Consider the following 21,772-nt stretch of genomic DNA (forward strand, 5'->3'; position numbering starts at 1 on the left):
TCAAAGATCAACAAAGGCCCAGGCACTGCTCACTATCTGTGGGTTGCTGAACAAGACTCTCGAGCATAATGAATTGTTGGACCTCCATGGGAACAACTCTGTTTGATTCATTAGCTTCCTGTTTAATGCCTATTCACAGACTTAATAACTGATTGCGAACATGGAGGACTTTGTTTGTTTGTACGTTTCACACAGAGTGGGAGGCAAATACTTTTTTATTGCATCTGTGTGAGCCTTCCTTCTCACATGTGAATGAACTGCGCTATTTCCCCACTGTCATTTTTAACATCTCAACCTCAACGCGGGTGTGATTGGAATACAATGACTCATGCCGAACTGGCTTTTCGGCACTGTTGCTATATTAAGCATAGAGAGAGTAAATCACTATTGCCCAACTGGAATAGAACTCGATAGCAGAACCCATCACTCATACAGTAAACATTGAAAACAACAACAACAAAATACAATTGCATGAAATGTCACACTGGAGCCCATGGAAGTAGCTGATCACTTCCCCTCTTGAAACTTCACAATAACAGAGAAAAGTGAATGTAATTTATTGTATCCACACCTGAGGGATCCTGATTTATTTAGAATGAGAATTCCATGCTCTGCTGAAGAACCAAAATTATAGTTAATTTAATTTATTGTACGATTCAAAAAGGATTACAGTGGTGCCGGGAGATACTAGACCATGCACAGTACGTCATATTCGAGAGTGATTTCTAAATTCCATATACAATGTTTGATGATAATTGCTGAAACCAAGTACAAAGACTGAGAACTATGTCGAAATCAGATATGAAGCTATTGTAGTAAACTGTTTTTTGGCATTTCAGTTTTTCTTGTGCGTGGTTAAAACAGCACCGCTTGACACATTTTGGGATCTGGCATGCTTTGCCCCTCCCCCTCAAGATAAGAACTTGTGCCAACAGTTGTCCAGTGCAACTGTAACGTGCAGTTATCTGTCATGGTTGCTTTAGTGCGCCTCGATGTTGGCCTTGAGTGCGCACATATCACATGAAGAAAGGCAGAATAGTGGGGGGGTGTTAAAATGTCCAATGTGACAGCCAGTGACAGGGCCACCTTTTTTTTTCTAGGTGATAGTATTGGTGTTCGATTGACAGTTGACAGTTGAGCGAGGCTTGTGTTTCAGCACATTCAGCGGAAAATACCTACAGCAGTTGAGAGTGGAGAGAATGGCTTGATTTTTAATGATTTTGAAGGCTCATTTTATATACCCAGTGAGTTTTCTAATCATTCAAATTTGTTAACACTCAAAAAAAAGTTGTCAACACTCTTTGTTGTGCTGTGTCGAATTTACAAGACATTTACTATATTCACTTTACAGGGACTTTTAATTTGGTTACCTACTTTTGTCTGTTTCCCTTCGCCATGTCATAGGTTTGTATTCTTCATATTCCTTTATAGTTCTTCTGGAGAGCACCTCGTGGCCTCTAATTAGGAGCCATTGAGGTTTCTCTTTCAGATGTCTAGCCTTGAGAGTTGAAGGAACAATCAGTGAGATTTTCAAAGCTCAGGAAATATGAAGGGGGGATTAGTAGAGAAGGGTAACAAAAAGCAGCCAAATGCCATACACAAAGGCGGTTTGCTGTCTTTTGTCTCAGCAAAGGGAGCAATAGAAATAACACCACTGTATCAATTTGTCTTTTGGTCAAAAGTAAAAAATATCTAAAAGCATGGGACCACATGTAGAGACTGTTAAAACTGCAAGCATAAGGTATACAGATTGCTCTCTGTTGAATTTAAATTAATTTAGTTACAGTTATTCAATACCAGAAAATGTAACAGTATGATTTTAGGGTTATATAAATAATAAAATAGTGTTCCTATACAGTATTGTCAAAACATTTTTCTTTCAGACTTGGTTATTATTTTTCACTTGCAGTAGTATGCTTTATAAACGTAAACCTCTGCCATCTTTGAAATCCTTCAGAATCTAATTTTACTCTCATTGCTTGTGCTACACTGACCTTTAAACATTTGCTCGGACCAATGACATTAAGTCAGTGTACTGAGCGCCATCAAGTCAGATAAGATTTAAGTCAATACGGCTGTTTGTAGAGACCGGGATATTACCCAGTTGTGTTTGGAAGAACACTCTGCTCAGCGAGGCAAAACTCACAAAATGCATTTAATGACGGCAAATCAGATATGCGCTTGACATTGTGCAGCCACTTGTGCGCCAAGCCAGTCGTCATCATTGCTGCAGTGACTTGTAATCATGCTGCCGACCAGAAGTCACAGCAGCAGCAGCAGCAGCAGCAGATTCTCTGTTGCAATATCAGCGAGATTGTGTGAGTCAATATGATGTATTAGATCCAAATCCCAAAAGCGCTTCACAAGCTGTTGAACCTCTTCTGACAGACGCTGTTGTCCATATGTTCCCTATAGTTCTCATTTTCAAATAACAAGTGTAGCAACACCATGTTCTCACATTAAGAAACTCACAAAAGGCTTCAGTTAGATGAACATTAACAGCATGCAGTGTACAAACATTTTCTGTAAAGAGACTAAATAAAACAAAATCATCTTCATAGTCCCAAAATTTGTGAGAAGCTAGTATTGTGATAGGCAGTACAGTACCTCTCTCTCTATATATATATATATTCGCTTTGTGCTTTTGTGGGTTTTCTTAGGCTGCATTCTCTCACGTTATCAAGTGATACAGAAAAAGAATAAATGAACTAACTATATATCGCCCTCAAAATAAAAGCCAGTATTACGCTTTCATCGTGGCACGATGATTACACTTGTTCATTTGTCTGACTGGTTAGCAGTGTCCCTATTAATAGGGTTTGATGTCATCCTCTCAAGTGAACTTATTCTGCAGCAGCACTTGTCACCATGGTGATCTGGCGCAGGTAATGAAGCAAGATTTAAAATCAGCACGGTATAGGGTAGTGTGTTTGCCAATTGGTCAATTCATTCAAACTTTAAATGAAAATAAAAAAGACTCAATTATCTTCAGACAGCTATACACTATGATAAAATGCTCTAAAACGTATTAAAAAGCAATGCACATTAAAATGACTACAAGGATCTAACATGTCCATTCCATAAGTATATGGTTTAATATCGACCCTAATAAACTGTTAAAATTTTTCTGTATTTTATCTTTGTGTTTGTATTTTTTTGCAGCACTTTAGATGATGAGGGCACCAACCTCCGACAACAGAAGCTCGATCGGCAGGTAAACGTTACAGTTCAATATTTGATCAAACATTTTATAGTGTGTGACAAAAACATAAAACATTTTTTGAGGTGAGCGGGACATTATTCCATCTTTTTTTTTTATTTAATCACGGGCCACCCAGAGTGTGGGTTTGGGCCACATACGGCCGGCCCGCAATCCACTAGTTGTTCACCCCTGGCCAAGATTGATGAACAAAAATATTTGTGTAATTCATGAATAAAGATGCTTTGACATCTGAAGTGAAACAGTATATTTTACCATGGCCCCCACTTATGAGCTCTCTCGACCCACTGGAGTGCTACGGACGCTGGTCGGGAATCACTGTAATAGAGGAACACGTTGACATCATGCGATAAAACAGCACTTTTATCCTGACACCACTTCCTGCAGTGCTGGTGTGTCGCCTCTAAAGGTCAGCTGGTCTCTGTGGTGTTCCACTAACAGATGAAAGCTTTTTATGCCTGATCTATTTTATACTCTCAGTGCCGAACAAAGTGTATCATCACAGAGAATTTATTTAAGATCTGTTAAGAAATCAGACGTAGTGCAACGTTTATAAAAGTAAGGTTATATCTGTATGTATTTCCTGGGGAAACAGCAATTAATAATAATGTATTGCCTGCATTAAAAAACTGCAATTCACATTTTACTCTCTACAGCAAGTAAATCTAGCCTTAAAATCAGGACACACAGCCAACCTGACAATGACGACAAGCTTGGAGCTCATGCTCTTCACTGAATCCTCCATTAATAGAAGCTTTGAATATTTGATGAATTCTGGATGGGAAATGAACATGTGGGTGACAGTCCAGAGGAATGGCTCGATCTAAGATCCCATGAAAGCGGTATGAGCCTAAAAATGTATTGCTTTTATGTACAGCGAGTGCTCCTTGAACAAAAGCAGAAGAAGAAGCGTCAAGAACCCCTGATGGTCCAGTCTAATGTGGATGGACGATCTCGCACCCGTCGCACCAAACAGAGTGAGGAGCAGGCTCCTTTGGTGGAATCCTACCTCAGCAGTAACAGCAGCACCATCTACCATGGTAAGTTGGACCCATTTCTGATAAATGGGAATGGTCGTGGTCTATTTGTGACTTTTAAAGAACAATCATTCCAAACAGACTCCACCGGCCCAACCTTTGGAACTACGGCTAACGTTTTGTATATTTACAAGTACCAAAAATTTGTCAACGTTTTGCCTGTAGTGACAATACAGTACTGCAGATTGTGGAATTGTTTTCTGTATTTATTTATTTATTTATTTATTTATTTATTTATTTATTTAGTCATTCATTCATTGCTTGAGCAAGCCTTTACAATCATTAAAACAATGAACAAAGCTAGTAGGCATATGATTAAAAAGACAAAAAACACGGCATACTACTGATCTAATTAAATAGAAAGGGCTGCAGTAAAGAATTCAACCAAATGTTCTTCTCAAATGACACCTGAAATGTTCTTTGGTGAGTTTCTGCAGGGCAAACTGCATGTGCCGCCACACAGAAATCAAAGCACAAATCCAATTTCCACCTCTGAGCTCAGGTTCATGAGCTGTCACTCAGCCTGGAAATAGTACATTGGCAAAATGTCCCACTGCAGTATAATATTCTGTAGAGAAAGGAAATAATAGCCTTATCTGCACCCTGCAAAATCTGAATCCTCTGACACCTAGTCACCTTTTTATTAAATCCTTCAGTTTATGTATGCTCTTCTCTTGCAATTAATTTGAAGTATTTACCAAAATGCATCTCGATAGCCTCGCCATTCGGTATACCTTGACAACCTAATGAACACCATTAAGAACTGCAGTAAAATAAGGATTGCAGCTCATTAGGTTGTGCAACTGTACCTAAGTTTGGTTAGTCTATATATACAGCAGTCTATTTATTTCAACACATATATTTTGCATGCATCCTGCCTGAGAGTTGCTAGTGTGGCTTTCATTACTTCTGTTTAGTGCAAGAAGCCAAGCAGGAGGATCTGAAGATGAAAGCAGACCTGCAGCCTCCTCGCTCAGCAAAAAAAGGCAGAGCGTCAGCCAGCTCCACTCCTCAAACAGGCAGCGACAAGAAGGAAAGGAGAGGGAAGCACAAAGGTCAGCCCAATGACAACCCGTCAGTCAGACAGAGACACAATTTAAGATGAACGACAAGCTTTTTGGATTGACAGATAGGGCCAAAGACCAAACAAGAGACAAATCTAATGGAACAAAAACAATACACAGTGGGAAACTTCAACTTCAGTAAATAAACTAGTATTTGAAAGTCCAGTTAAAGACAGTTTTTAAACTCTCAATGCAAATAAGTCAAATGAATTCAAAGGAAATAACTTATGCAGGCTTGACAAATGCCCGCTGTCATTGGAGTCATGTAATACAGTATTACATGAGGAAAATAAAATGAACGTTGTGTCTCATGACTGTCAAGTCAAGTTTTTCATTTTACAAGCAAGTCCTAATTTTGGTGACTCAACTCTGGAGTTATCATTTTTCTCAGAGCAATGCAACAAGCTGTGTTCAGGTGCACTCTGTCATTTATCTGTGGCTCAGCAGGGATGGACAGCCTGGCCTGCCAGTCAGAGGACGGCCAAATCCAAATTCTAACGGTGGGTCATCCCTCGGCAGAGGATGGCGAGAGCGAGCCGGTCATGAGCTGCACTCCGTCACAGAGCAAGCAGGACCTACGGGTGACCATGCTCAAAAAAGGTGCAATTTGTTCTACATTACCAAAGCCTCATTTCCAATAAAGTTGCTCAACCAAATTGGCATCCCTTAACACCTTCTTCATCTTTTTTGTTGTGATCTGTGAAGGCATATCAAGCAGTATGAATTTTGATGAGGAAGAAGATGATGACGATGAAATTAGCTCAACTTCCTCACAGCTCAATAACAACACAAGACCAGGCTCGGCCACCAGTAAAAAGTCTTGCAAGGTAAAAATATGCTTTGAAACCATAGTGTATTATCCGTAGCCTTATTTGTTGTTGTTGTTGTTGTTACTGTTTTCTTTTACTCCCCAAAAGTCTGTTCATTTTTGGATGCACTAATTTGCCAATAAATATCTCATTACAAATACAATGTTTTTGTTTGGAGGATCTCACAGGCAGTTCTACTCGACATCTGGTGGACTTGTAAGCAACTCATCTTGTGATAAATTCTAATTATAAGATGGACTTGTAAGCAACTCATCTTGTGATAAATTCAAATTAAAAGTGTTATGAATGATCCAATTTCTAAGACATGAGCTGTTATCACATGGCCAATTTTTATGACTTTGAATTGCAGGCACAAGATGGGGGCAACAAATGTCACAACAACCAGAGCGCTTGCCTCAAGCTGTTTAATGCCACTCTCAGTTGAAAGACATTTATTTAATCCAACCAGACCAACTTTCACCTTTAATTTTTTCACTTCTACAGGAGGTTGCATCAGCACCAACTCCACCGGTCAATGAACCAACCATTGATGTTGAAGACCTCGAAGAGTTCTCATTGCGACCTGCACCGCAGGGGGTCCGAGTGAAGTGCAGAATCACCAGGGATAAGAAAGGCATGGACAGAGGCATGTATCCCACCTACTACCTGCACTTGGAACGAGAAGACGGCAAGAAGGTGAGGATGAGGTCAACGCCTGGACTGTGCAGTGTTAAAATATTCTAAAAAAACTAACAAAAAAGAAATAGAATCAATTACTGTACTTTGTTTTGTCTCAGGTGTTTGTGTTAGCAGGCCGGAAGAGAAAAAAGAGTAAAACCTCCAATTACCTCATCTCCATTGATCCTACTGATCTGTCCCGAGGTGGAGAAAGCTTCATTGGTAAATTGAGGTAAATCTGGTGTGTTGTTCTTGTCATGTATCTTTTTATATTTGTGTTTCTATGGCCTGGGCACTGAATCATTGTAAAATTGGGTTTAACGGTACCGGTACTAAAAGTCTAATCATACTGAATTTGGATTGGATATCAACTCCCATTTCATTTAACAATTCGAATGTGATTATCTCACTTATTATTTTACCCTCCAAGAGATACTTCTTTCGATAAAGCTGTGCAGGTTATAGGTCACATAATAGTGGAAAAGGTTTTGGAATTATTTCTTGTGGTGTCATTATTTTTATTAAAAAACAGGGTTGTGTTGATATTTTTCATCCACTGTACTGAAAATTATGGAATCTTATGTACAAGTTAAAAACTCTAAAACATAGGAGTGATCCCAGCTGTGTGGCTCTAAGCAACATCACGATGTCACAGGAAGTGTTATGATGTATTAAAGCCTTGTTCTGTACGTAGTCTGTAAGGTCATCCAAAGGTCAAGAGAGACACATTGTCCACATCGACTGTCAGTCCTATACCAACCCTTTGTCATATGCTACACAGTTTGACCTCTTTGGATCTGAACAATGTTGGGAAAGTTCATTTTCTACATGCTTCAAATTAAAATACTTCAAAGTTCAGTTCACCAATTTTAAAATAAACATGTTCAGTTCATAGTTCATAATATTTTTTTTAAACTAAGTTCTATTGTTCCAAAAATGAAAAGTTCATAATTATTTCTTCCCCCTAATGGCATATTGGCATCATCTCATTGTTTTCACCCATTCCATTCCCACGACTCTCCAGGTTCTGCTATATCACCTTACAATCTGAAATACAAGACAAAATTGCTTGAACTGTCCTTTTCTTTAATGAATTGAACAAAAACATGTGCAGAATGTGCAAACACAATCTGCTGTAGGTGCCAGACTGAGGTAGGAAACAAAGGATATACAAATGAAGTATTCAATGTGCAAAACATTTAAAGTAACATTGGATTTGCTTTGACTAACTTTTCATTTTTTGTGAATGTATTATTTCTTAACTTGTTTGCTTGTCGTGCGACATATGAGTTTGCATTGATCGAAACCTTATCACGCTTTGTTCGCTCCTCCATGCACACGTCACATTTAGTTTTTGGATGGGTTGCCAAATCGCCTATTTGAGTCTTGTTTACAATGTGTTTAGCGGGGTTTTATTTTGAAGTCTTAGAAAAGAAAACCTGGCACCCTTGAACACAAATGAACTGCCGTTCATAACTGTTCATTAACCCTAGAATGAGCGTTCACAAAAACGTTCACGGAGCAAAAATGTCCTATGTTCATTTCACGTTCATCCAAAATATGAACAAGTTCAAGCTTTCGTTCATTGAACGCGTTCAGGGACAACAGTGGATCTGAAATGATTTGAGTCACAGTTTGAACCTCTTCTCTGTGCTACATGGCAAAACATCTTTAACTCAGCCCCTCACGGCCTGCTCCCTTTCAAGCAATGAGTCAGGTAGCAACTTGAGCATGCTGTTGACTGTCGTGAAGTAGTGAAACTCCTTGTCTTCTTTCTGTCTCCATTAGCCATTGCTTTCTGTCCACTTCTGTCGGCAGCAGGTCATTCATCGCTTTGAGCTCACCCAAACCTGTGCCTTGGGTGGAAGCTCTTCCCTCGGACATGATGATTTTCCCAGAGCTGCGAGCAAGATGCCTACTTAGTAGTCATTTGCATTTTTTTTCATCTTCGGAATTCCCCGAACTTTTCTAAGATCCATCAAGATCCATCCACCCTCTGGTAATGATGAAAAAATCAAAATCAGTGCTTATGTCAGAACAGTTATCATCATCAAAGCCTTCTGACAGATTCATGTCAAACCTCACCTCGTCCTTTGATCCGGTCCCGGATGCTCCTCTGCCTCTTGTGCGCTACAACGTACGTCTTCCACGGAAGCTTGCCCCCCCTCAATCATATCAGTCTCTGTAATGCTTCGCGCCAGCCGATGGACACAATTAGGCATTGATGAGACGTTGTCCTGCAATCCTAAATCCATCTCTCCCTTTTCCTCTACCGATTCGTCTCTTGACTTAGTTTCCGAAGGACAGGGAAGAGAACTTTCTTCGACATCCAAGTCAGTGCCGCTGTCCGAGCTGTTATCTTCAACTCCATGCCACCACTGGAAATATGTTTCTCCTTTTGTTTCAGACAGGTGTCCAGCCTTTTCTGTCAGACACAGCCCCGAAGTTCCAGGCACAGCGTTTTTCTTTGCTTCCTGCTCACTGAGGTCTCGGCTCTCTTTCGTCCCTTCTCCTTCCTCAGCCAGATCAGCAGATCTTGCAAGTTTATGGACACTTTTAAGCGATTCGATATCTTCTGAATCTATTTCATCTCTTAACCTTTCCTCGGATCTAACAAGTAGAAGTTCTTCATCATTATCTAGATCCAAACTGCTGTCAGACGTGTAGTCAAACTCGTGCCACCACCAGGAACGTTTCCTAATTCTTGTTTCCTCTTCCTGTTCAGCATCATCCCTTGAATAATTTCTCGATGGTCCTGGCTGAGGTTCTTCTTCGTCTTCTTCTTCCTGGTTGACTTCCATCTGAACCTCATCTGCAAAATCATCATCATCTTCATTTTCTTCATTCTCTTCAATTATATGATTAAAATGATCAGCGTGATTTTCAATGTGGACATTAACAATGTTTTCATTGACAAAGCCAATTTGGTTTTGTCTGAAGACCCTCATATGATGATTTATGATAAAATGCAAGAGGAAGATAAATTCCATGTCATTATTGTCTCCATTCGGTGGTTGATCTTCTGTAGGAATGTGAATATGGTGGCCTGTAAGACAACGAAAGCTTGTCGGTGACAACGTATACCAAATGGAAATCATGTTTATCGGGTACTTACGATTTGGACCGTTATGGTCGCCATCTCCTTGTCCATCCATTTGGCTAAAATAGTCAAAAATTGTAAGCATTTATTGAGTTATACATTTTCATTAAGCTTTTGATGGTCTCTTAACAGATTTGAAGACTAATTACAAATATGTATGACGCCTTTGAACACTTAAAATATATGTTTTCATTGTTTTAAATAGTTCCCTACTCTGGAGGATAAGCAACAACAAAATGTTTGAGTTTTAAGTACGAGCTAAGACTCATGCCTCCGAAGGTTTTTTTTGCAGTGAAGCGGTGACAAGCTTTATCTCCGCCCCCAAAACAATGTGATATCACACAGTGTCATTCCCTTGTCATATAATCCTTCTGACAATTCATTTGAAGATGATTCCCATACTGTCGCAGAACTGCCTTTCAGATTTTATGCACTTGCACAGCGTAATCACAAACTTACCTCAAGCTGGAGGAACTTGTCTTTGTAAAGGTTTCTAGTTACAAAGCCATCGGAAGTTGTAGGTGCAAGTCTTTCTGCTGGTCAGGCATTATTCTAGTTGCAATCATGCTTATCCAGACCATTTGGGTTAAAGGTCAATCCATTTTGCATTTCCACATTCTGTTCTCTTAAAACCCCAAAGCATCAGTCATGGCAACAGGCACTTCCCCCCAACAGTGCATATTCATTAAATTGAAATGCTTTGAATAAAACACTTTATGGCATCACTCATAATGTCATCATTATGATGATACTTGTAGTTCTTGTGTGAATCCTTGTCATTGCACTGTTCTGTACATACGATACAAGGAAAATAAAAACATGAATGCAATTGATTGGGTAAGTATTGAATGACGTGAAAAGCGGAAAAGGGAATCTTCGGCCTCTGGTTGATGGAGTGAAGAGGTCGAGTCTTCTCATGAAATTCATTTCTTTTACTATAAAGAAGCAAGTAGGAGCTGACTTGTTTAATTGCATCGCAGGTCAAATCTCATGGGGACCAAGTTCACTGTATATGACAGTGGTGTCAACCCTATGAAGACCACCACTAGCCTTGAGGACAGCAACATGCGTCAAGAACTGGCAGCCATTTGCTATGTGAGTTCCTTTAGTCTTCTTTTTTCGAGACTAGAATTTTCTTACAGGTCAATGACATTTTGATGGCTCGCTCAAAACAAAAACAGTACACCTGCAAAGTTGCATGCATTGTTTAATTACTGCATGTAAACATAGTCACTAGAAACAATGTGTAATTAACAAACACCAGACACACACACACACACACACACACACACACACACACACACACACACACACACACACACACAGTTTGTGAGAAACTTTGTGTGTAACTTGGTGCTCCTCTATTGAAGCCTCATATAGCGAGGGGGCGGATTGTGATATTCACCATTTGATATTAGATGCTTTTTTCTTCGTATATTTTGGATTAAAAATACATGTCGCTCTTTTAAATCTAGGAAACCAATGTCTTGGGATTCAAGGGACCTCGTAAAATGAGCGTTATTATCCCAGGGATGAACATGGACCATGAGAGAGTGTCAATTCGCCCACGGAATGTATGTTTCTCTTTAGGCTAATCAATTCAACCTCTAAAACTTCCACACCGGAATATTGAGCTGAGCTTTTTGAGTGACTCTCTTGTGTTTTTTTCCTTTTTCTATTGTAGGAACATGAGTCATTGCTGGCAAGGTGGCAGAATAAGAACACAGAGAGTGTTATTGAACTTCATAACAAAACTCCAGTGTGGAATGATGACACACAATCGTATGTGCTCAACTTCCACGGCAGAGTCACTCAGGCCTCTGTCAAAAATTTCCAAATCATTCACGACAACGACCGTGAGTTCCATGAACCTGAGCAGTTAAAGAGTGATCAGCCATCTTCATTTTTATGTTATGAGTATTAAAGCACGGTCATTCGCAAACATTTCAAACTCTTATTTCCTTTCAGCTGACTACATTGTGATGCAGTTTGGGCGTGTAGCAGAGGACGTCTTCACCATGGACTATAACTACCCAATGTGCGCCCTTCAAGCCTTTGCCATTGCTCTTTCCAGCTTCGACAGCAAGTTAGCCTGCGAATAGACAGCAGCATAAAGGCCATCTGGTCTATGTGTGGTCTCATTAAGGGCTGTTCGTGTAACACTCGGGCTGGAAAATCCAAAACACAGAGTACCACGAGCATCCTGCATATCACAAAATGCTTTGTTGGCCTCAAGTTCTGCATGGATGTGTGTGGGGTGGGGGTGTGGGCAGCAAAGATGCTCAGTAAAGGGCATCAAGCACAAAGTGTACTCCACTTTTTAAAAAAAAAAATGAAATCAATTTGTTTTGTAAACATTTTGGAGTATCTGTATATTCTAAAGAACCACTGTTCCTTTTAAGTACCAGCTAGAGCGGTTTAACATTGAGACTAATGTGACTAATAATTGCATACTGTAAATGTTTTAAGTTCGCTACATTTTATGTACCTGTCATGAAAATAACCCAAGGCTAAACAAAAACAAACAAAAAAACCCACATCCTCAAGCATGAATACAATTTCCTGGATTCAAAATAACACGCATGTCAAAATTATTTATTTTGTTATTTATGTATTTATTCTATGATTTGTTCTTTGGACAGTATTGGCTCCGTGGAGCTACAAGCACATCAAAGACAAAGCATCCACACAAAACGATTGGACCTGAGCAGGGCAAAAGCATGTTAAACTGTGCTGTGTACCGTACAATATTGTCGTCACTGGGTCACATATGTGAATGTATAGAATAATGGTGCACTTTAATTTAAAGCCGGTAGTGGATGAGATAGCTGTAAATCCTTTCGTGTGCCTTTGATTACTGCAGTGTGGTGCTTTGGATGTTAAGTAAGCGCTTTCTGTTCTTGCTAAGCTTACATGCACTTGGTAGGTTGCAGTCATTAAACAGTAGACAGGCACTGGCGGACCTAGGATTTTTTTCATTGGGGGCCCTATGAGGGAGCCAAAGATATATCTGAGGGTCAGTAAAACAAACAAGCACAAGCTTACAAACCCAAAAGATTCCAAATAAATCTTATTTGTTCTCGTCGAGGGACAGGCGTAAAAGTAGGGCGTGGGGGAATCCGATAATTTCCCAAAAGTGAATTATCTAGGCTGGCATCTGGGGGGGGTCTAATCATATTCCTGGGCCAGTGCCCCCCTCCCCCCCTAGTTTTGCCAGTGTAGAAAGGCAAAGAGTTGCTTTAAATGAATCAAACATTATTGATTAGAAGCCCAAATAGAAGAATCTGTTGAATCAGTTCCATTATGACTTGCTTCGAGATTATATTCTTGAAGACTCATTACATTTCACTCCCATGTAAAATTGTGCTTTTGTCTGATGTCTCTTGAAAATGTAACAGAGGACATGGATTTGTCACAGCCTCAACACATCGATTTGCGTCTTCGAAATATTTTTATACTCCTCTGATGTGACAGTTGAGTACGTTCCTCATCTAAAAAGCAGTACCCTAAGTTTCTATAGAGAGGTTTAGGCGCACATTGCTGGGTGACTTCCTTTCTCAACATTTTGTACTTTATCATTATTAAAAAAAACCAAAAAAAAAACGAATGAAGGCAAAGAACAATCTGATTCCACAAATGTGGAATACTGTGGATCACGAGGAAATCTTTATCAGATGTGCTATTCTTGTACTTATTGTGTTCTAACTATTCTGGATTTCTATTGCAAATTTGTTGATACTTTGCTGTGAAGTCTGCTTTTCGTTTCGTGTTCATAATCCCTTGCTTCTCTCACTTGGTTTTCAGTGCTTGTGATGATGTACAGTGAATGCCGTATGTATGAATTATGTGATGGTATAAACACTCTTTGATTATGACAACAAAGATGAGCAAATAAAACTTCATTATGTTTACGGTCGCCCTTGTAAAACATGCAAAAGTTACTCAAAGCATATCATAAAGTGATGTTGCAATATAATTGAGAATTTAGTTTGAGTTCTACGCATCATAAAACACTTTGAGGTTTCATTATATAACAACCCCAAAGTGACATCGTAAAAAAACTTTTATGAGAGCTTTCAAATGTTTACATTCCCTCACAAAAATTACCAAAATGACATGCAATAACATACGTGCAAGGACAAAATCATTGATGGCCCTTCATTAATGAGAAAATTCAGAAATAATATTATTCTGACAAAAGTACGGTACCTGAGAGTATAAAAATGATCATTTCAAGTGGTCAGTAGAGTAAAACTATTGTCATCTAACCATTTACAAATGGATAACAGCGGAGAAGCTGAGACTCAGGAAAGGAAACACTTTATATCTCCCTCCTGTTTCGCATCCTCAGCCCGCTGACCTCTTTGGGAATGTCTCTGTGGACATTACTGTCACTCTCTGCAAAAGCTAGCATTGGCAAATACTCTGCTTCTTCCTGCTCTTCCTCTTCCTCAGGGTTGGGACATTCTGCACTACTAAACTCAAGTCTCTCCGCCTCTGTCACTGGATCTTCCTCATCAGCTTCCTCCTCCTCATCCTCTTCTACCTCTGTCCCATCATCTTCATCCTCATCGGCATCCTCTTCCTCCTTCTCCACCTCCTCCTCATAGGTATCTTCTTTTGGGTAGTGAAATACATTTCTGCTGTCATTAAAACTAATATGCTTCCTATCTCCTTTATGACCTTGCAGCTCATTCTGTACTTGCAGACCTAATCTCTCATGCTGTGTATTTGTAGCGGTTTGGGAGGCAAGGGGAACCAGCAAAAGTCTTTTCTCAGCTTCTGCTTCCTCCTCCTCCTCCTCTTCCTCCTCCTCCTCTTTTTCATCTGCTACCTGCTCCTCACCCTCTTCTTCCTCTTCTTCCTCTACCTCCTCCTCTTCCTCCACATCTTTCTCCACCTCCTCATCTTCCTCCATATCCTCACCTTCCTCCTCTTCTTCATCCTCCTCTTGTACAATGGATAGTTTCCTTGCTACAACCTCTTCTTCCTCTTGCTCCATTCGCTCAGCCAGGGCCTCCGCAGTGGGCTGGTTGACAAACTCATTTGGGGCCACACGGTCAAGTTCACATTTGTAATCGGGTCCTTCATGTTCAGGGTAAGTCTCCTCGGGGTAACCTATAAAATAAAATAAAAAAATAAAACATTTTTTTCTTTTCAGAGAATATTAGATTTGTTTTTTTGTAAAAGGAGCATCTTCATTCCTGGAATAAACATGGCCTTTGCTCCTGTCCTCATGGAGATTCTCCGGCGTGTTTCCCTTGACCAGGCAGGGGTCGGCAGCCCGCGGCACCAGAGCCGCATGCGGCTCTTTAGCAACCCCTAGCGGCTCCCTGGAGTTTTTGCAATAATGCGTGTAAATGGGTGCCAAATTGCAAAGTTGCGTCATAGCCTGCGACACAGCACAGGTGAGTTGTAAACAGGTATGTGAGTGATGGGACATGGATTCAAAAGGCAAAAAGAAAGATTGCTGATTAGAACAAAGGATTTAAGAAATAATGGACTAAACTATTTACTTTCATTGCCAATGCTGAAGGATTGCCTGCATGTTTGATTTGCAATGAGAAGCTGTCAAATAACAAGAAGAGCAATTTGGAGCGACATTTTCAGCTAAAGCATGCTAAATTGGCTGCCGATCACCCAGTTGGAACTGAGAGGAAAGGTGCAATTGCAGTGCAGGTGGAGACATTTCAGGACCGAAAAAACAGTTTCAAGAAATGGATTGCATTTCCAAACTCTATTACTGCTGCAAGTTTTGTTGCAGTCTGGGAGATAATAAAGAGCGCAAAACCACTCACTGATGGATTCATTCATTAAAATATCAGAGTGCCTATTTTCGGACTTCAAAAACAAAAACAGTGAAGGAAAGGGTAATTAAATCAAGGATCAACAAATCAAGGACATCAATTCAACTCCAGCTTTCTCAATGGCCTGTGATGGGTCGTGTGACGTGACCGATATCGAACAGACAGCTCTGCGATGCAGGTACGTGAACTCTAACACATTCATATCAAAGTTCGTCTTAACTTGAAGCGGCAATAGGCCTATCGTACATCAGTTGTCACGTGGTGCGTAATTCTCTCCAGCATGCGCTGCAGGGAAATAAGCATTTAATAATGAATGTTCATTTTGTATTTGTGGCCTATTTAGTTATTTTGACAGTAGGCATACAGCTTATGTATTGGCAATCTATGTTGCCTTATAAAAGGCTTTTAGATTTTTGCGGCTCCAGACAGGTATGTTTTTTTGGGGGGGGGGGCAATATGTTTTTTTGCAGCTCCAGACAAGTATGTTTTTTTTGGGGGGGGGGGGGGGGGCAATATGATTCTATGAACATTGTGGGTTGCCGACCCCTGCCCTAGACACACTCCTATGGGATTTAATTGCTTGATGTGCGGTCTGTCTCTTAATTGTTTTACTCAGCCCTTATGATACTGTGTCTTCCTTGAATGTACCCTCATTTGCACGCAATTCATTTTGAATTTGTTTGGCACTCCAGAGCTATTCACACCACTGCCCGGCTCAGTACTTCTTTCTTTCTGGCCCTGTCACATCTTTTCTTATTTGCTACTTGTCACATTAGTGCCTTCCCAGACCATATGGAATTAAGATACAATTCCTGTGTAAGATTCTCGCTTCTGTCATGCATCTGATATCAGGAATTGGTTTTGGGACGATACTCGGTTTATTTTAAGGTATCAGGTACTCGTGGATGATGCCAATACCAGCCCCAATATTTAAGTAAATAAATAAACAAGATAATTAAAAAAAAAAAAGATAGATAGATAGATAGATAGATAGATAGATAGATAGATAGATAGATAGATAGATAGATAGATAGATAGATAGATAGATACTATGTACATACATTCAGAGACAAAGCTCTGAAGACATCCAAAATAATCTTATATGCACAAGCACTTAGGTGGTAGTAGGACAGAAAAGACAAAATCACTTGTAACCAATTGTTAAGAAAGCAAAGTTTGTGACAAGTTGTAAGAAAGAGGCAGAGGACATGTACCTTCCCAGTCTGCACTGTAAGGGACTTGCTCTGCCTCCATCTCTGGAGAGGCAGCCTCCACACGGCCTTCTTGCATCAGTTGTGCGATCTGCCTCAGCTGCCTGAGAAGTTTCTCTTCCTTTTTTGTCGGAGTCGATTTACTTCTCCTGCGTCTTCCACTACGGGGCAGAAAAGCGACAAAGCGGAATCATGACCCTGAGTCTCTGAGTTGGTATTCAATGGTGGCAGTAAAGTGTGTATACTGCAAAACAACTGCTATTTGGTTTTGAACATTTATTTCATTTAATTCCCAGGAACCAAGTGATTTCTTTCACCATGATTGCATTTTTGTGTTGTGTGTGTGCGCCCTATCATCAAACTAACCTCCCAGAAGCACAAGTATTTCCTGAGACAATCCTTGCCATGATCCTTTCTGATTGAAGTAGCTGCTCCTGGAGTTCGACAAGCTCATCGTCAGTTGCTAAGAGAAACACAAACGCTTACTATGACGTGTGGAAATAAAATGACAATCACGGAAACTCCCAGTTACTAATAGTGCTTTTTAGTGTACACAGTCCACATCCCAGACATATCATGAAGAATCCACATTTTTTTTCTTTTATATTCATTTTATTGTGCACTTGAAGTCTCCAAGATTGTAGAAAAGAGTAATCTATCCCTCCAGGTATTGCAGAGATACTTTTATGATCTGTCTGGTGGCTATTTTTTTACTCCGTTCAGTTTTCTCCTTTTTCTAATATGCATTTTTTCCTATTACATCACATCTTTTGGGGACTACCAAACAAGGTAATGGGTGTGCACAAACGGTTTAGTAAATCCACCATCTTTATTACTCTGAGAGAATTTTTTAAGTCCAAACAACTTAAGGATGCCTTTAGTGGCGAGATCAAAATGTTTCGTTGTTGGATGCATCAATCCATACAACTCATCGCACCATCCCCCAGCATCAGAACCTCAAAGAAGTGCCTGGTTAAAATTATTTTTTCAGGACGAAGTTTCCACAGCTGCTTGTCTTTGCAAAGCACTTCAAGGATGAGTGTTTCATAAATCTATTGTCAGTATAGAGAAGGATTTCCCGAAAGACTTTGTTCGTTAAATCTATGGAAAATGACGGACACAGTAAAGCGGGAATTGAGATCACACAAAAATAGTAAACTGTATTTCACTTTCATAATATTGCGTCCTATATTATAGTGACTAAAGTGACGTTTTCATAGCAATAGCGTAAGATTTTCTGTTGATTTTAGAACTGTGCGCTCTATGTTTTCACTTCTTGTGGGTGTATTATGAGTAGATGAATTGCATCGAAGGTGCTGGGGAACACAATAATGTCTTTTATGCATTCGTTGGTTTCTCACTAACACTACCATTAGCTTACTGGTTAACTTGATTGCAGTGCTTGTTTACAAGACTTGTTCATAAATATTATAAGGGGATTTGTTTTTTTACGTGTTATGTATGGTTGGATGGACAAGTCTTCTGCCGTTACCTCTTTTAATCAATCAAAACGTTTGCGGCACAAGTTAACTCTCCCTCGGCGAAAAAAAACTACAAATATGTCCGATCGGAAAGGGAGGTGCACATCTTGCGGCCTGGAGGGAGTGGGGTGTGAAATATCTCATTTGCATTTAAAGAGAACGTACCAAAACGGCTTGCTTTATCGAAAAGAGGAATCCAGACAAAAGCATTGCTGTTCCACTTTATATAGACCACAACTGATATGTAAGCTTTAATTGCCAACATTTGGGAATAAAAATAAATGAGACCAAGATCACTCCATTACAAGATTCTTTCTCTATAAACTTAAAACTTCTACAATCCAAGTGAAAATGAACAATATTCAAATGAGGGACTAAAAAACTGGGATAATGTCACAAACCCTATTACAGCCACGGCAGTTGTGTTCAGAATGAACAAAATGTTTAATAGGAGTCCGCACATGCATGCCCCTACAGAAAGTACCTCCAATTAAGTACTTTTTATTACATTTTCTATTTCTATTGATCAATTGTGAACACAACCCATCTCAAGTCTCATATCACTAAACCTGGTAATTTAACAGTGTTTCTGGACGTTTTATAGCCACTGTAAATTGACCATTTATATTTCATTTATATTTACACAAATAATTAGAGTTCTGCACTCACCTATATTCTTCTCCATGCTCATAGTTCTGTAATGTCCTGATTTTGCATTCTTGTCTTTGTAAGTCAACTGTCAACAGGAATGGGATGGTTAAGGTATAATAATAATAATAATAATAATAATAATAATAATAATAACAACCTTGTAGATTATATAGAGGATGTAAAGAAGAATCCCAAACCCATATATGGGTATGACTTGAGCCATCAAGTTGTGTTTTTTACTATTTTTTCCAATGCTTCTGACTTTAGCAGTGGCCTCAGCGATATATGTCATGGAGTGAACCGGGTCAGCACCCCACTGCTCTGGGTCATTGGACACCTGATATATCCCTGTGGGATGGAACCCAGGGCCAGCTAAACAAGACAACAAGATTACACTTTAATCATGCATATCTTCTGATCTACAACTTACAAAAAGCCAATACAAAATGTAATGAAATGTTAGCTCGGCAAGTCAATGTCAAATAAAATACAAAGTAAAAATATCACATATGCTTATGCAGTATAATTTTTCCATACCATTCAGTACATGTTTAGGCAACAACAACATGAGCAGACCAAACACACTCTTGTCTAATGCAACAGCTGGCAGCAGCAAAAACAAGACCAAAGGTGGATGGATGATGACATGATGAATCTCCTCACCCTGCAGCTGTTCCATCTCCTTTTTGGCTCTGGGTAAAAGCATCCTGGGTAAGAAGAGCGATACACAGAGGACCGAACATGATATCAAAGTAACTTTCTGACAGGTTGTGATGGACATGTTGTCTGACTCGACGACACCCACACGTTGATTTCTCTTGAACAGTAAATCCAGTACTCTCGGCTGTCGTTGCTCATCTGGTGATGTCCTGTTTAGATTAGAGCAGATTATATGAGCGGCCTTCAAAGGCTGTATGAAATAGTATCACCTAATCCCCAGCGAGGGATGCGACTGGCCATGTTCAACAGGATTCTGCTTGTATAGAGTCTGTTGGGTAAAAAACAGATTATATTTTAATATTACACTGTGGGGTTGGGGAGCGGGGTGCTAAATGAGTGTCAAATAGAATTTTTAAAAATAATTTGTAAATATAAATATGTATTGATTAAATGGCTGGTAATTCTGGAATGTAAATACTTTTTCTCATTTTATTTCTATTTTCTTTGTATCAAATTTTGTCATCATATAGTTAATTATGGGGCGCGAGAATTCAGCGCATGACCAACCTGTAAAAGCATCCAAATATTGCAGTTCCTACAGTGTGCTGCTCTCTTTTTACCAGCAGATAGCAGTGCAGGCTCATGTAGATCCCCGCACAGATTCTTTTTGCCAGTGTTTCAAGAGTGACTCCTGGAACATTGTCTTCAGTTGAGTGCGGGGCCAGGCAAGAGGCCTCCCCCACAAAACAAACACCAGAGAAGCTTATATTAAATCACCGACATACATAATGAATAACAATTCACCAAAAATAAAGTAAAATGGTCAAATATTGTATAAATAACCTATATTTTTCTTCTCCCAAGTGATAACTTTGCTTAATTTTATTCTGGGAATGTTTGACGAGCCTGATAGAAGGGGCCCCATGAAGGAAAGTCCCAAAATTCGGACATATAATTGCAGTGTCTACGAAGTTTCTCAGTAGTTGTTAAAATACAGCATCAGCGAGTTAGGAGGGATTTTTGGGGGGGACTCAAGGTTGTCAATGTAGTGTCCAAAACAGTTTTGCCATTGATTGTATGGGCCAATGTCAGCTCTCTCCCAGAGTCCCTTCAGATCGAGATCAAGGACAAGTGCATGGGTTGCCTGCCTTGTGGAATGGCTTTACACAGAAATTTCAGTATGAAATTGAATCAATGAATGTTTTAGCAAATTGAAAACACAATACAACTCACTGGAGATCATTTTTTAATCCTTTGTTTAACCCTAATGCTAATTACCCTAATAACCCTAATTTGACCCCTTACTTTGAAACTTTAATTTAAAACAATGATTTGAAACCCTAACGCTAGTTTTAAAACCCCTACTTTGAAACCCTAGTCGTGTTTCAAAACCCTACTTTGAAACCCTAACCCTAGTTAGAAACCCTGCTCTGAAAGCTTAACTTCAATTTTAAAACCCTCATTTGAAAACCTAACCAAGGCAACCTCTATCAGTTTCTCATTCATATGCTTCTCACTTATTCCTTTTAAAGTTTAAATGGCTTTACCATGGAATAGCGTCAATAACGACAAGAGAGTAATGAACCGTTTAACATTAACATGGTGACTGACATATGCTGATATGCATTGTTGCTTTATCCTCTGTTGTAGATTGCACCAGAGCGCATAACTTTACATTTGAAAAATCAACCAAAAATGACAAAAATAATTGTTACAAGCACACTGAAATAAGGATGATCCCATCTCAATTTAGTCACAAATGGACTTAGTGTGAAAGCTCTCGATGAAACACAGTTGAAAAGAAAGCTAATACTCTACTGTATGAACGACGACAACAGGTTCATTGTAAATCCTGCCATTGCATTTCATTGTTCTGTCTCTCACAGTACATCGCTGGTCTTGGAGATATGAACAAAGATACATTATATGTAGCAGGCAAATAATTGTTCTTAAGTGAGATGGAATCATGGAGCAGCAGATGATCTCTCATAACACAGACACTTAGATTATGTGTAATTTACACGAATGGACTTCGCAATATTGCGTGTATGCTT

General features: G+C 39.5%; 3 protein-coding genes and 1 long non-coding RNA gene across 5 annotated transcripts in view; 1 reads left to right on the forward strand and 3 right to left on the reverse strand.

Moving 5' to 3' along the window:
* The window catches only part of tub (TUB bipartite transcription factor), a 34,347-nt gene extending 21,845 nt beyond the window's left edge, over positions 1-12,502 (forward strand). The window contains exons 3-13 of the mRNA XM_085908233.1: positions 3,163-3,214; positions 4,098-4,260; positions 5,175-5,312; positions 5,766-5,921; positions 6,027-6,148; positions 6,635-6,826; positions 6,928-7,040; positions 10,889-11,003; positions 11,384-11,482; positions 11,593-11,764; positions 11,877-12,502. Coding sequence (XP_085764359.1) covers positions 3,163-3,214; positions 4,098-4,260; positions 5,175-5,312; positions 5,766-5,921; positions 6,027-6,148; positions 6,635-6,826; positions 6,928-7,040; positions 10,889-11,003; positions 11,384-11,482; positions 11,593-11,764; positions 11,877-12,010 — 1,456 coding nt within the window. The 3' untranslated portion in view covers positions 12,011-12,502. The remainder of the gene's footprint in view (positions 1-3,162; positions 3,215-4,097; positions 4,261-5,174; positions 5,313-5,765; positions 5,922-6,026; positions 6,149-6,634; positions 6,827-6,927; positions 7,041-10,888; positions 11,004-11,383; positions 11,483-11,592; positions 11,765-11,876) is intronic.
* Positions 5,826-7,415, reverse strand: LOC147059209 (uncharacterized). Its single transcript, XR_015065721.1, has 3 exons — positions 6,979-7,415; positions 6,612-6,801; positions 5,826-6,018 (listed from the first exon to the last, which is right to left on the reverse strand). It is a non-coding gene; the product is annotated as an uncharacterized LOC147059209 (long non-coding RNA).
* Positions 7,476-10,570, reverse strand: LOC147059210 (uncharacterized). 2 transcript variants are annotated; one of them, XM_085908232.1, is made up of 4 exons: positions 10,368-10,570; positions 9,924-9,967; positions 8,894-9,854; positions 7,476-8,804 (listed from the first exon to the last, which is right to left on the reverse strand). In XM_085908232.1, exons 2-4 carry the CDS (start codon positions 9,961-9,963, stop codon positions 8,777-8,779), a joined length of 1,029 nt encoding a protein of 342 aa, XP_085764358.1. In that variant the 5' UTR covers positions 9,964-9,967; positions 10,368-10,570; the 3' UTR covers positions 7,476-8,776. The 2 variants fall into 2 exon arrangements, with proteins under 2 accessions (XP_085764358.1, XP_085764357.1); XM_085908231.1 differs by lacking the exon at positions 10,368-10,570 and having other exon boundaries at positions 9,924-10,301.
* A 1,676-nt stretch (positions 12,503-14,178) lies between the features above and the next one.
* On the reverse strand, positions 14,179-19,839 carry ric3a (RIC3 acetylcholine receptor chaperone a). Its single transcript, XM_085908272.1, has 6 exons — positions 19,722-19,839; positions 19,216-19,430; positions 19,077-19,143; positions 17,293-17,389; positions 16,930-17,087; positions 14,179-15,026 (listed from the first exon to the last, which is right to left on the reverse strand). The coding sequence occupies exons 1-6, from the start codon at positions 19,837-19,839 to the stop codon at positions 14,230-14,232; spliced, it is 1,452 nt and encodes a 483-aa protein (XP_085764398.1). The 3' UTR covers positions 14,179-14,229.
* Positions 19,840-21,772: the final 1,933 nt, after the last annotated feature.

The sequence above is a fragment of the Syngnathus leptorhynchus genome, chromosome 3 (genome assembly GCF_054491065.1).
Source record: "Syngnathus leptorhynchus isolate UIUO chromosome 3, UIUO_Slep, whole genome shotgun sequence".
NCBI classification, from domain to species: domain Eukaryota; kingdom Metazoa; phylum Chordata; class Actinopteri; order Syngnathiformes; family Syngnathidae; genus Syngnathus; species Syngnathus leptorhynchus.